The sequence below is a fragment of the Piliocolobus tephrosceles genome, chromosome 16 (genome assembly GCF_002776525.5).
Source record: "Piliocolobus tephrosceles isolate RC106 chromosome 16, ASM277652v3, whole genome shotgun sequence".
Lineage (NCBI taxonomy): Eukaryota > Metazoa > Chordata > Mammalia > Primates > Cercopithecidae > Piliocolobus > Piliocolobus tephrosceles.
Window position 1 is genome coordinate 60,700,496 of NC_045449.1, and position 12,542 is coordinate 60,713,037.

General features: G+C 53.7%; 1 protein-coding gene and 1 pseudogene across 2 annotated transcripts in view; both read left to right on the plus strand.

The window, feature by feature from the left end:
• The window catches only part of CACNG4 (calcium voltage-gated channel auxiliary subunit gamma 4), a 69,523-nt gene extending 59,414 nt beyond the window's left edge, over positions 1-10,109 (plus strand). The window contains exons 3-4 of the mRNA XM_023212118.3: positions 2,207-2,347; positions 7,160-10,109. Of these exons, the coding sequence (XP_023067886.1) occupies positions 2,207-2,347; positions 7,160-7,698 (680 nt within the window). The 3' untranslated portion in view covers positions 7,699-10,109. The remainder of the gene's footprint in view (positions 1-2,206; positions 2,348-7,159) is intronic.
• LOC111542561 lies at positions 7,779-10,109 on the plus strand (annotated as a pseudogene). Its single transcript, XR_002731588.2, has 2 exons — positions 7,779-7,944; positions 8,108-10,109. The product of XR_002731588.2 is annotated as an uncharacterized LOC111542561 (transcript).
• Positions 10,110-12,542: the final 2,433 nt, after the last annotated feature.

Below are 12,542 nucleotides of genomic sequence, written 5' to 3' on the forward strand. Positions count from 1 at the left end.
CTCCCAAAGTGCTGGATGGACTTCCTTCTCTCGGATTCCTCTGACCTGTCTGCAGAACGAGTGCATTGAGGGGATGACTGACCCCAACTTTTCTGGCCAGCACAGATCAGAGGCACATTTCAGAAACACACAGGAAACTTCATCCCAGAGCCCGCTGCTGCCAGAAGGCAGAGAGGAATCAGAGAGGAGGAGGCACCGGAGAGAAGAACTGCATTTAATGCCCCCAGACAATCCCCTCTCTGTGAAGCAGGGACACACACTGATGCGTTCACAAAAAAGGAGACAAACCCTGCCTTCAGAGGAGAGGCTGACAGCCCTGAAACCCGCTCAGCTGGCTGGGGAGGGCGGCGCCTGCCAGTGCGGCCAGGCTCACTGTCCCCTGCGGGGACCACCAAGGGTCCACGCAGCCGAGCTTTCTACGGGGCTGGGAGACAGCAGGTGCTTGGGAAAGGCCGAACTCTTTGCTTCCCTTTCCCAAGTCTCCCTTCCCTCCCTCTGGTCTTCCTCCCACCCCATACGCTAAGGGAGAGGCACCCTAAGCCCCTAGTGGGTGCTTGACATTTTCTCATGGTAACCCTCCGATAAGGCATGTTCATTTCCCAAGGCCACCGTAACAATGATCAAAACTGATCATTGTAACAAATGATCAAAACTGCGTGACTTGCAACCGAAAATCACTGTCACAGTGTGGAAGCCAGAAGCCCAAAGTCAAGGTACTGGGGGACCCTGCTTTCTCTGAAGGCTCTAGGAGAGGGCCACTCTTCCAGCTTTGGGGGTGGTTGGTACTCCTTGGCTCATGGAAGCACCTTTGGGTCTCTGCCTCCGTCTTCACAGCCCCTTCTCCCCTGTCTTCTCCTCTTCTAAGGTTCTGTAAGGATGCTCGTCTTTGGATCTAGGGCCCACTGGATTCATACCGGATGATCTCAGCTTGAGATTCTTAACTGAGTCCACATCTGCAAGACCTCTTTTTTTTTTTTTTTTTTTTTTTGACAGATTCTTGCTCTTGTCACCCAGGCTGGAGTGCAACGGTGTAGTCTCGGCTCACTGCAATCTCCACCTCCTGGATTCGAGTGATTCTCCTGCCTCAGCCTCCCAAGTAGCTGGGATTACAGGCACCCACCATCATGCCTGGCTAATTGTTTTTGTATTGTTAGTAGAGACGGGATTTCACCATGTTGCCCAGGCTGGTCTCGAACTCCTGACCTCAGGTGATCCGCCTGCTTTGGCCTCCCAAAGTGCTGGGATTACAGGCATGAGCCACTGCGCCCTGCCAAGACCCTTTTTCTAAATAAGATCAAATTTACAGGTCCTAAGGGTTAGGACACAGGTATATTCTAGGGAGGCTGCAATCCAACTCCCTACAGGTAGATGTTACTATTCCCAAGTTATAAAAGGGGACTGAGGTGGCCACCAAAGTCAGCTGTCCCCGCTCAGCTAGTCAGTGGCAGGGCTACAAAGGTGGTTCTGTGGACACTGTGGGTCACAAGCATCCCTCTCGGCCCAGTCACACCTCCCCTGTGACTTTAGGCCAGTCGTGAGGTCCCACATCCTTGTCTGTCACCTGGGGGATGACGATGATGATGATGATGATGTTGAAGGTATAGAATGGCCAGGCCCAGGGCGATGCACCTTACATGTACAAAACCAAGTGTAGGACACCGGTGCTGTGAGGAACCTCATTCCACAGACGGGAAGCTGAGTTTTGTAGAGTGAAAGTGACTTGGCCAAGCCTGCACAGCCGGCATGTCACAGACCCACCTAATGCCAATGCCTGTGCTCTCAGCCACTGACCAGGGCCACCCTTTGTGGACACTGCTTCCCAGCCTTCCAGGGGCTTCAGGGAGACTGTGTTGATGCAAGGGCTGAGGGGGTTGTGCAGTGTCGCAGAAATGTGATGCGGTTTATTGCTTTCATGGCTGTTGCTATGGTCTCCCTGGTGCCCACTCCCAGGGAAAGACTAAGCGAGAGGTAGGCAAATGTAACTCCAGGGTGAAGAGGAGACCTGGAGCCCCCACTTGCATCTGATCCAACAGCCCTGAGCTTACCCAGGCCCTGGCCCACCTCGAGTCTCCAGGTCCTGATGGGAATCTCAAATCCTGGGGAAGGGCCTGGAGCTGCAAAGTTCCTGGGAGACATACACAGCCATGCCCGGGAGGGCAGCTGATCTTACTGTCCTCTGCTTTGTGCCCCCCACCTCCCTGGCCAGGCATCGTGCGAGCCTCCAGCGTCTTCCCCATCCTCAGCACCATCCTGCTTCTACTGGGTGGCCTGTGCATCGGCGCCGGCAGGATCTACAGCCGCAAGAACAACATCGTCCTCAGCGCCGGCATCCTCTTTGTGGCTGCAGGTGAGCCGCCTGCCTGGGCTGGCACTGGGTTGGGAGCTGGGGACACAGGAGTGCCTGTTTCACACTGCCAGGGAGTGTGCATCCTGCGGGGGGAAATGCAGACATAACATCGCGGCATGCAACTAACTTGTAACGTCCCGGTGTTTAGGACAGGGTGGATGGAGAATGGGGAGCACCTGCCGAACAGGGCTTCCTTGTGGGGTGACAGAAATGTTCTGGGTGCTTGCACAACATTCTGAATGCGCCAAATGCCACTGGATTGTGCCCTTCCAAAGGGTTACTTTTATCTTGCATGAATTTCACTTCAACCAAAAAATAAATCCAGGTGTGCGAAGTGGTGCGTGGGGTTCAGCTGGCAGTTTTACAAGCCTGTAACTGGAGCTTGGCTGGGTTAGGCGGTCAGGGAGGTGCCCAGGGGAATCATGCCAAAACTCGAAGGAGTTGGCCAGGTAAAGACAGGGTGAGGGCCCAGAATGGGCATGAGTGGCCGTCTTGCAGAGGATGCAGAAGTCCAAGGTGCCCAGGAAAGAGTGAGCAGGCAACAGAGCAGGCGGCCCGTGCCCATCCCGACTGCCCCAACCCTCCTGGCTATGAGAAGGCAGCAGCACCTCAGAGCCATGCCTGATGTCCCCGGAAAGTGCCACTGGGGAAAAGTCACAGAGCTGTGGGTGACAGTGACATGCCACCTTGGCTGAGAATGGGCAGGTCTGTGATGCCGCACATGCGGCCCTCTCAGAGCACCCTTGTCCTGTCCTGCATTCCCTCGCCCTTTCTCCTGGAGTGGGTAGATGACTTCTGTTCACATCCTGGGACCCGGGGCCACTGCAGTAGAGGGGCTGGCTCCAGCTCTGCAGCCGCCGCTGGGAAGCCGAAGTGCCAGGCCCCAGTTCTACATCACTCCAGCGTCTGTTTCCTTCCAGCGCAATAAATAGACATGTGTGTGGAGTGCGTGTGTCAGGAGTGTGGTGTGTGTATGTGTTTGAGAACTGTGATTGTGTGTGTGGTATATGTGTGTGTTTGAGGACTGTGGTGTGTTTGTGTGTGTGAAGAGTGTAGGATGTATGTGTGTATTTGAGGACTGTGGTGTGTTTGAGTGTGGTGTGTTTGTGTGTGTGAAGAGTGTGGTGTGTTTGTGTGTGTGAGGAACATGATGTGTGTGTTTGAGGACTGTGGTGTGTTTGTGTGTGTGAAGAGTGTGGTGTGTATGTATTTGAGGACTGTGGCGTTTGTGTGTGTGAGGACTATGGTGTGTGTGTGTCTGAGGAGTGTGGTGTGTGTGTGTATATTTGAGGACTGTGGTGTGTGTGTGTCTGAGGCATGTGGTGTGTGTGTGTATTTGAGGACTGTGGTATGTGTGTGTCTGAGGCGTGCGGTGTGTATGTATGTATTTGAGGACTATGGTGTGTGTGTGTGTGTGAGGACTACGGTGTGTGTGTCTGAGGAGTGTGGTATGTGTGTGTATTTGAGGACTGTGGTGTGTGTGTGTGTGAGGACTATGGTGTGTGTGTCTGAGGAGGGTGATGTGTGTGTGTGTTTGAGGACTACGGTGTGTTTGTGTGTGTGAGGACTATGGTGTGTGTGTGTCTGAGGACTGTGGTGTGTGTGTGTGTGAGGACTATGGTGTGTGTGTCTGAGGAGGATGATGTGTGTGTGTATTTGAGGACTATGGTGTGTTTGTGTGTGTATTTGAGGACTGTGGTATGTGTGTGTCTGAGGAGGGTGATGTGTGTGTGTATTTGAGGACTATGGTATGTGTGTGTCTGAGGAGTGTGGTGTGTGCGCACGTATGTGTCTGTTGGGAAGAGGAGCCTGTGTTGAGGGTCTCCTGGGAGAAGCATGAACCTCCCTCCTGGCCAGGCCCCCCGCCCTTCCCTTCTTCCCCGCGGCTCCGTTCTCTCTCCTCCTGCCCCAGGCCCACCGCCTGCTCCTTGAAGCAGTCATTTTTCACAAGGTGTGAGCCGTTTAGGAGGTCCCGGTTGTGACCCCTGAACACTGGCCCGGAGCGTCCTCCCCAGGTCAGGAAGAGAAGGCTCCAGTCACAGCAGAAACCACAGTGGCCGTGCCAGCGCTCTGTGAGCCCGACCGCACCATCCCCGCTCCTGCGGAGGAGGCCCACAGGCAGTCCAGCAGCCCAGGTGGCTTCCCTGAGGTCACACGCACAGTGGCAAAGACACTCTGTGCCCAGGGCTGCCCCCCTCCAAAGCCCGTCGAGGTGCCTCCTGCAGCTGCCTGTGCCCCCAGGAGGAGCCGTTTCAAAGGCAGGCCCAGATGCTTGGTGCCACCAGAGGGGCTTGGAGCCTGGACCCAGAGCCTTAGCCGAAGAAAACTAGTCCAGGCAGAGAAGGTGGCTGCGGCCGGCTGCAAGGAAGCAATGGGGAGCCCGCAGGGGGACATTGGCTTGTTCTCTGGGGCAGGGGCAGGGGGGCGCTGATGGGGGCCGAGCGTGGTGGTAGGCACCCGGGCTTGTATGGGGCCTGGCTTCAGGCCACCAGCCCTGGCAGGGAGGTCAGACAAGCTCTTAAAGAACTCGAGGTAGAAAACGGTAGGTGCCACAGGGGAGGGACAGGTTCCAAGGCTGGGAAAGTCGGAAGAAGATACAAGACTTCTCTGGGAAACTGGATTCATGGAGTTGTCATTTAAGAAACACTTTTCCAACGCGTGCTGAATACAGAATGGGGAAGAAAACACAAAGCTAGGGAAGCAGCAAGAGAGAGATCAGAGGGGAGAAAGGTGAACTAGCAGTGGCTCACGCCTGTAATCCCAGCACTTTGGGAGGCCGAGGCAGGCAGATCACTGGAGGTCAGGAGTTTGAGACCAGCCTGGCCAGCAATGGTGAAACCCAGTCTCTACTAAAAATACAAAAATTAGCTGGGCATGGTGGCACACTACTTAGGAGGCTGAGGCACGAGAATCACCTGAACCTGGGAGGCGGAGGTTGCAGTGAGCCGAGATCACACCACTGCACTCCAACCTGGGTGACAGAGCAAGACCCTGTCTCAAAAAAATAAATAAATAAAAAGCGAACTAGTAGGGTAAAAAAAAAAAAAAAAACATGTCAGAAAGGGTTCTTACAGAATACAATGGAAGAGACAAGGAGTCGAAACCCAGGACTGATGTGCTCAGGGCAGGATTGCTGGACCCCTTAGCAGAAGATATTCTAACCCTTCCACACGGGGTGGGTGCCGCCGAAAATGGACAGAGGACGTGGACAGTGCAGAGACAAACACAACACAGCACTTTATGATAAAATGCAGCGGATGGTCATTGAACTTATGGCAGGCGCCCTGTGTGCTGGATGCTATTGTGAGCAGTTTGTATATATCAGCTCATTTCATCCTCACACCAGCCCGGCGAGGTGTGGACCCACTTTACACGTGAGGAGACTGACACATGGGGAGTGGGAGTAATTTGTCAAAAGTCACACTGGTATTCGGTAGAACTGGAACTCACACCCCACCAGTATGGCTCTGTTCAGCCTCCCTTAGAATAAGAGAGAATCGAATCAACACAACAATGGCTCTTTTTCACTTCCCATATTGGCAAAGAACCAGAAATGTGATAATATTCACGATAGGCTGTTGGGACATTTGTACCCTTACAGAGGGCACTTAGGCAGTGACTGTAAATTTAAAACACTAAATGCAATGTAATATCCTGAATCCATCCAGGACAGAGAAAGGACATTAGTGCAAACCCAGTAAAATCCAAGTAAAGGCCGGGCACGGTGGCTCACACCTATTATCCCAGCACTTTGGGAGGCTGAGGCAGGTGGCTCACTTAAGGTCCTGAGTTTGAGACCAGCCTAGCCACATGGTGAAACCCTGTTTCTACTAAAAATACAAAAATTACACAGGCATGGCGGTGCATGCCTGTAATCTCAGCTACTCAGGAGACTGAGGCAGGAGAATCGTTTGAACCCAGGAGGCAGAGGTTGCAGTGAGCAGAGATCGTGCCACTGCGCTCCAGCCTGGGCAGCAGAGTGAGACTGAGACTGTCTCAAAATACTAAGAAACAAAAAATCCATGTAAAGTCTGAAGTAATGTGCCAGGTTGGTTTGTTTGCTGTGACGAATGTTCCACATAATGTAAAATGTTAACATTAGGGGGAACTGGGTGAGGAGTATATGAAATTCTCTGGACCTTGCAGCTGTTTGGTAAATCATAAATTATTCTCAAATAAAAATGTATTTTAAGTGTTTCAATGCACATGGCCCGGCAGTTTCACTGCAAGGAGTGCACCCCGTAGTTGTATCCATGTGCACATGTGAGGCTGTAGACACAAGGATGTCCAAGGCAACCTTGTCACAGCAGAGGGCAGGGAGCCACCCAGACATCTCTTGCAAAGGCCTGGTTAGGTGGGTCGTGAGACTTCCGTATGGGGGAGCCGCATGTAGTCACAAAGACAGGGGCAGCTCTCCGTGGCCTGATTCAGAACTGTCTCTCAGATGTACTGTTAAGAGAAAAAAGAAGCGGCCAAAAAGTATTGTGCAAAGGAAATAATAGGGGTGTGTGTGTGTGTTAGAGAGAATTTTTTTTTTTCTGGAAGGACATACAAAAGAAGATAACAGTAGTTGCCTTAAAGAGGGGAACTGGGGGCTGAAGGTGTGTTTTATTGTATACCTCATTTGAACTTTGTACTATATTACCCATTCAACATTAATTACTGAAAAGAAAAATTAGCAGCCAGAATAAAGAAATACTCATCAGAGAGGGGAGTGTCCACCTGTTCCCTGCCCTGCCCATCCCACTGTGGGTCTAACCTCTGCCTCTCTCCCTCCCTGGCCCGACTCCCCGCTCCCCGCTTCCCTTTCAGGCCTCAGTAACATCATTGGTATCATCGTCTACATTTCCAGCAACACAGGCGACCCGAGTGACAAGCGGGACGAAGACAAAAAGAACCATTACAACTATGGCTGGTCTTTTTACTTTGGAGCTCTGTCTTTCATTGTGGCTGAGACCGTGGGCGTCCTGGCTGTAAACATTTACATTGAGAAAAATAAAGAGTTGAGGTTTAAGACCAAACGGGAATTCCTTAAGGCGTCTTCCTCTTCTCCTTATGCCAGGATGCCGAGCTACAGGTACCGGCGACGGCGCTCGAGGTCCAGCTCGAGGTCCACCGAGGCCTCGCCCTCCAGGGACGTGTCGCCCATGGGCCTGAAGATCGCAGGGGCCATCCCCATGGGAGAGCTGTCCATGTACACGCTGTCCAGGGAGCCCCTCAAGGTGACCACCGCAGCCAGCTACAGCCCCGACCAGGAGGCCAGCTTCCTGCAGGTTCATGACTTTTTCCAGCAGGACCTGAAGGAAGGTTTCCATGTCAGCATGCTGAACCGACGGACGACCCCTGTGTGAGCAACCTGCCCCTTCTCTCAGCTCCGGCCTCTCCCCAGAATGGCTCTTTTTGTCACACAGGACGGCATGTGATCCTCAAGATGACGAACAATGAACTAAAGCCAAACGCAGCCCTCCCTGGTCTCCAGAGGTGTCCTGGGCTGGCTTTGCACGGAGGTTGTGCTGGGAGACTGGACCCGGGGCTGCAGAAGAAGCTGAAGGCTGACTTTGTCCCCTCCCCCAAAAAGGGTGTTTTGATGCCCCAGGGTCACTGAAATCTCCCAGGAAGCCCCAGAGCTTTCCTGAGGCTGCCCGGCCTCGATCAACTCGGGAAGACAAAATCGAGCCATTATCTCCTCTTGGAAAGGAATCTTGCCAGAAAAACGGGATTTCAGGCCCTTCCCTCCCTGCCTGGGCGCCGGGCCACCAGAAGGCTCTGCCAAGCACCAAGAGGTCTCTGAGCTCTTGTCAGCTGCTTTTGAACCTGAGGTTCCTGTGTCGTTGAGCCAGAAATCAGACCACCGAAGCTACTCCCTTCCTCTCCATCTCGCCCTGTCTCCGAGACTCTGGCGGTGGCCTGTGAGCCTGAAGACAGCTCTGCAGCCAACCGGTGCTTCGGCCTTTGCGCTGTCCCGGGGCCAGCTTCCCTCGGCCTGGGGAGGCCATGGCCTGTGAAGGAGGCCCAGGTAAAGGCTGGCAGCTGTTGCTGGCTCTCCTCTCTGCTTCTGGAAGCTTCCGCCTCACTCAGAATGGGCAGGACAGACCCACTGACTGGACTGCAGAGTCTGGAGGGTTCCATTGGTCAGGGGAAAGGTGGGCACGTGGCCTCTTGCTGTGCTCCTTGTCACAGACCCGAAGAGCAACTCTGTCCCCTGAGCACTGGGGGTCCTGGGGAAGAGGTGGACAGACAGCTCCCTCCAACTGGCATTTGGCAACAGGAGCCTGGACTTCTGTGCAAGAAAGGGAGACCCAAGGGTGAACAGTGGCAAAAAAAAAAAAATCCTAGAGAACAAACATCCAATTCCTAGGTGGTTACAAATCATGACTTCCTGCAAATCAACGCCAGGAGAGCAACTTACATTCATTTTTTTGTCTTATTAAAAAGTAGCAGCAACTGGCCCCACAACTCCTGTCAATGTAATTTATTCCACCACCACCTAACAGGATGGAGTGGAGGGAGTTTGGATAAATGGGCTGAGCTGGGCTTCTCTTCCTCCCTACAGAGGGGAGATCTCAGCACTTTGTCCGGAGCTGAGGAAGTGGGTTCTGTGTTTTACAGTTTTTCCAGCCATTCTTTTTTCTCCCCCTCCTGAAGCAAGCAAAGAGCGTGGAAGCGTGTACTGGCTTGGAAGAAGAACTCTCTAGAACATGGAACTTAACCCTCTTTTATATAAAACATGTGCTTTCTAAAGAAAAATTGTTTCTTACTTTTTGAGACTCCTTGATCCACCCTGGAACAGTCGCCTGTAGTCCTGGTAGCTGTCGTGCTTGGAAATAACGAGCGCATCCTTACCTCAGCTACCTGCTCACGGCCCATGGGTGGACTCGGCCCCTGGGCTTCAGACCCAGGTCCATTTGGCCTGGTGATGATGTCATCGTCTATCCCACCTTCCTTTGCCCCCAGGAAAGGACGCATCCACCCGTAGCGGCCCCAGCTGACTGCTGTGGTGTGCCGGGGAGCTGAAATGAGGCCTGCCAGGGCCCCTGTGTGCTGTGCTCCGGAGCCTTCGCTCCCGTCGGGGCTGACATCGTCTGGTGGCGTGTCCAAGTGTGCCTAGCAGCAGACGCTGAAGCACCAGAGCTCAAGGCCTTCACCTGCTCTAGGCCAGCCCCGTCCCCACACCCCACCACCTCCACTGCCATGACCAGGCTGAAGACAGGGAACGCCCTCCCCAGACCCGCCGTCCAGCAAGGCCCCGAGACTTTTCTTCTGTGATCTCCAAAAGCAAGGCAGCCGCGCTGTTCTGTTTCCTCTCCATCTGCCACCTCCCCTCCCACTGCCCCAGAAGTTTCTATCATTCCATGGAGAAAGCTGTGTTCCAATGAATCCTACCTCTTGCCCAGTCCCAGGCAGAGTAAGCAGGGCCCACCTAGGGACCAAGAAAGAGTAGGAAGAAGGGGACGAGCCGGGAGCAAAACCACCTCAGACACCCGGAACTTCTCAGCCTTCTCCCCGCAGCCAGCCGGGTCTCCAGGGACCCTGGGCCCTGGGCCGCCCATTCCTGGCCCTCCCGCTGCATCTCAGACCTGACGCCCGTCCGGGGGGATGTGGTGGCCTGTACCCGCCTTCTCTCCCTCCTCCCGACCCACCCCCTCACCCCCACCCCTGTGTGTTTCGCCAGTTAAGCACCTGTGACTCCAGTACCTACTACTGGTTTTTGGTTGGTTGTTCTGTCTTTTTTTTAATTAAATAAAAACATTTTTAAAATGTTCTCTTCTTGATGTGGGGAGGCAGGGGAAGAGCCCCCCATAAGTCTTTGTGGGCGGTTAGGGTAAATAGATATCCCTGGGTCTGGGGTACACTGTGCCCCACCCCCGCCACCAGAGAAGAAAAAGGAGGCCCGGGGCCGGGGGAGGCCAGGCTCTGACCAAGGCCGATTTTTCCGGCTTTAATCTGGGTCACTGGCCACCTCCCCAGTACCGATGGCCGGTTTCAAACTTCTGGGTGGTGCCATCGAGGTGGCTTTTCACCAATGAGCCAGAAGATACACAGGCTTTCCTGGGTGGGGTGTGGGCCCCTGGGCAGCCAAGAGAGCCAGGCCTGTCCTCCTGCAGAGTGGAGGCCAGCCAGAGCCACAGCTGCCAAGGCACTAAAGTTGCCCCCAAGTGGTTTCAAAGAAGGTCACTAGCCAGCCTCCGTTCCCCTCCAAATTCTGAAATGATTACAAAGTAGAGCATCCTTATGACTAAAATGTGAGCGTCATGGCTGGCAAAGCCAGACGGGAGGATGTGGCTCAGACCAGAGGCCAAATTGGGCTTCCTCCACTGTCACTGGACAGTTCCAGGCAGGGCATCTGACCACTCCTGCCCTAGGTCACAGGGAGGAGTAAGGTAAGGAACTGAGAGGGGCCAGAGGGACCCTTCTAGCCCGGGCGATGGCCAACAAATGGCACAGGCCCCAGCCGACGACCACTGCAGACAGCCAGGTTCACCCTCGCAGGTGGGCACAGACCTCCACCTTCCCCTCCTTGGAGGCAAGAGGAGGGATAAGCAGCACCCTCTCCTGGTTCTGTCCAAGCTGCAGCCCAGGAGACCTTCGCATCCAGTTACTTTGCTCTTTCTTTCTTCTTTCTTTTTCTTTCTTTCTTTCTTCTTTCCTTCCTTCTTTTCTTTTCTTTCTTTTTGATGAGTCTTGCTCTGTTGCCCAGGCTGGAGTCCAGTGACGATCTCAGCTCACTGCAACCTCCGCCTCCTGAGTTCAACGCCTCAGCCTCCCGAGTAGCTGGGACTCCAGGCGCCCGCCACCATGCCTGGCTAATTTTTTGTATTTTTAGTAAAGACGAGGTTTCACCATGTTAGCCAGTATGGTCTCGATTTCCTGACCTCGTGATCCGCCCGCTGCGCCTCCCAAAGTGCTGGGATTATAGGCGTGAGCCACGGCGCCAGGCCTGCATTTTTTTTCAGGACTTTGACCTTGAGTTTTCTTGCTAAGGGCCACAGGCTTCACTGCTTCTCCTGGAACCAAGAGGCACCAAACTCTTGAGTCTCCTTCAAGAGAACTTCAGTCTCACAAAAAGCTTTCCTACCCGGGTCCCAGAGAAAAGCACGGAGCAGGGAGGCTGAGGGCCCAGCGTCCCTACATCCCTACCTCAGAGCTGCAGTAACCAGTCTTGGCTTTTCTGAACTTTCTGCCCCAGCTTTTAACCTTCTTTCCTCTTATCTGAGACAGGCACCTGCGGAAACTATGTGCTGAGCCACCAGGCCCTGGGGTCAGGGGAGCTCAGACCTTTGCCCACCCCCACCTGCTGACCCCCTGCCAAGCTCCGAGCAATCATTCCACGCTGCCCAGAGTCAGCACCCTGTGTCAGAACTTCTGTGTCTCCTGTTTATTCTTAGTCCCTAGGAAACTGGCTCAGTGCAAGCTTCTCACCCATCCTGGGTGGACTCCCGGGCCAGTCTGCATTTAGTGACTTGGTTCCACCTCCCATGGTCACGTGGTCCCATGTTTCATTCAACTAAAAACTCTGCCTCCATAATATGCAGAGTTAGAGCCACAAGAACTGGCACAGAAATAATTATTCCATTTCCCTAATCAAAATGCTGCTGATTAAATGATGGGTGCACCAAAATCTCAGAAATCACCCCTAAAGAACTTATTCATGTAACCAAACACTACCTGGTCCCCAAAAACTTATTGAAATAAAAAATAAATTTTAAAAAAAAGTGCTGCTGAGGCCAGGCACGGTGGCTCATGCTTGTAATCCCAGCACTTTGGGAGGCTGAGGCAGGTGGATCACTTGAGGTCAGGCGTTTGAGACCAGCCTGGCCAACATGGTGAAACCCCCAGCTCTACTAAAAATACAAAAGTGAGCCAGGTGTGGGGACTCACACTTGTACTCCCAGCTACTTGGGAGGCTGAGGCAGAAGAATCGCTTGAACCCGGAAGGCGAAGGTTGTGGTGAGCCGAGATCCCGCCACTGCACTACAGCCTGAGCGACAGCGTGAGACCCTTTAAAAAATAATGCTGCTGAAAACCCCCTCTCCTGCAGCCCAGTAGCCCCATTCTATCCTGGCACTGGTGTTACTTAGAACAGGGCGACTACCCGCCGGGCGCGGTGGCTCACGCCTGTAATCCCAGCACTGTGGGAGGCCGAGGTGGGTGGATCACGAGGTCAGGAGATCAAGACCATCCTGGATAACACAGT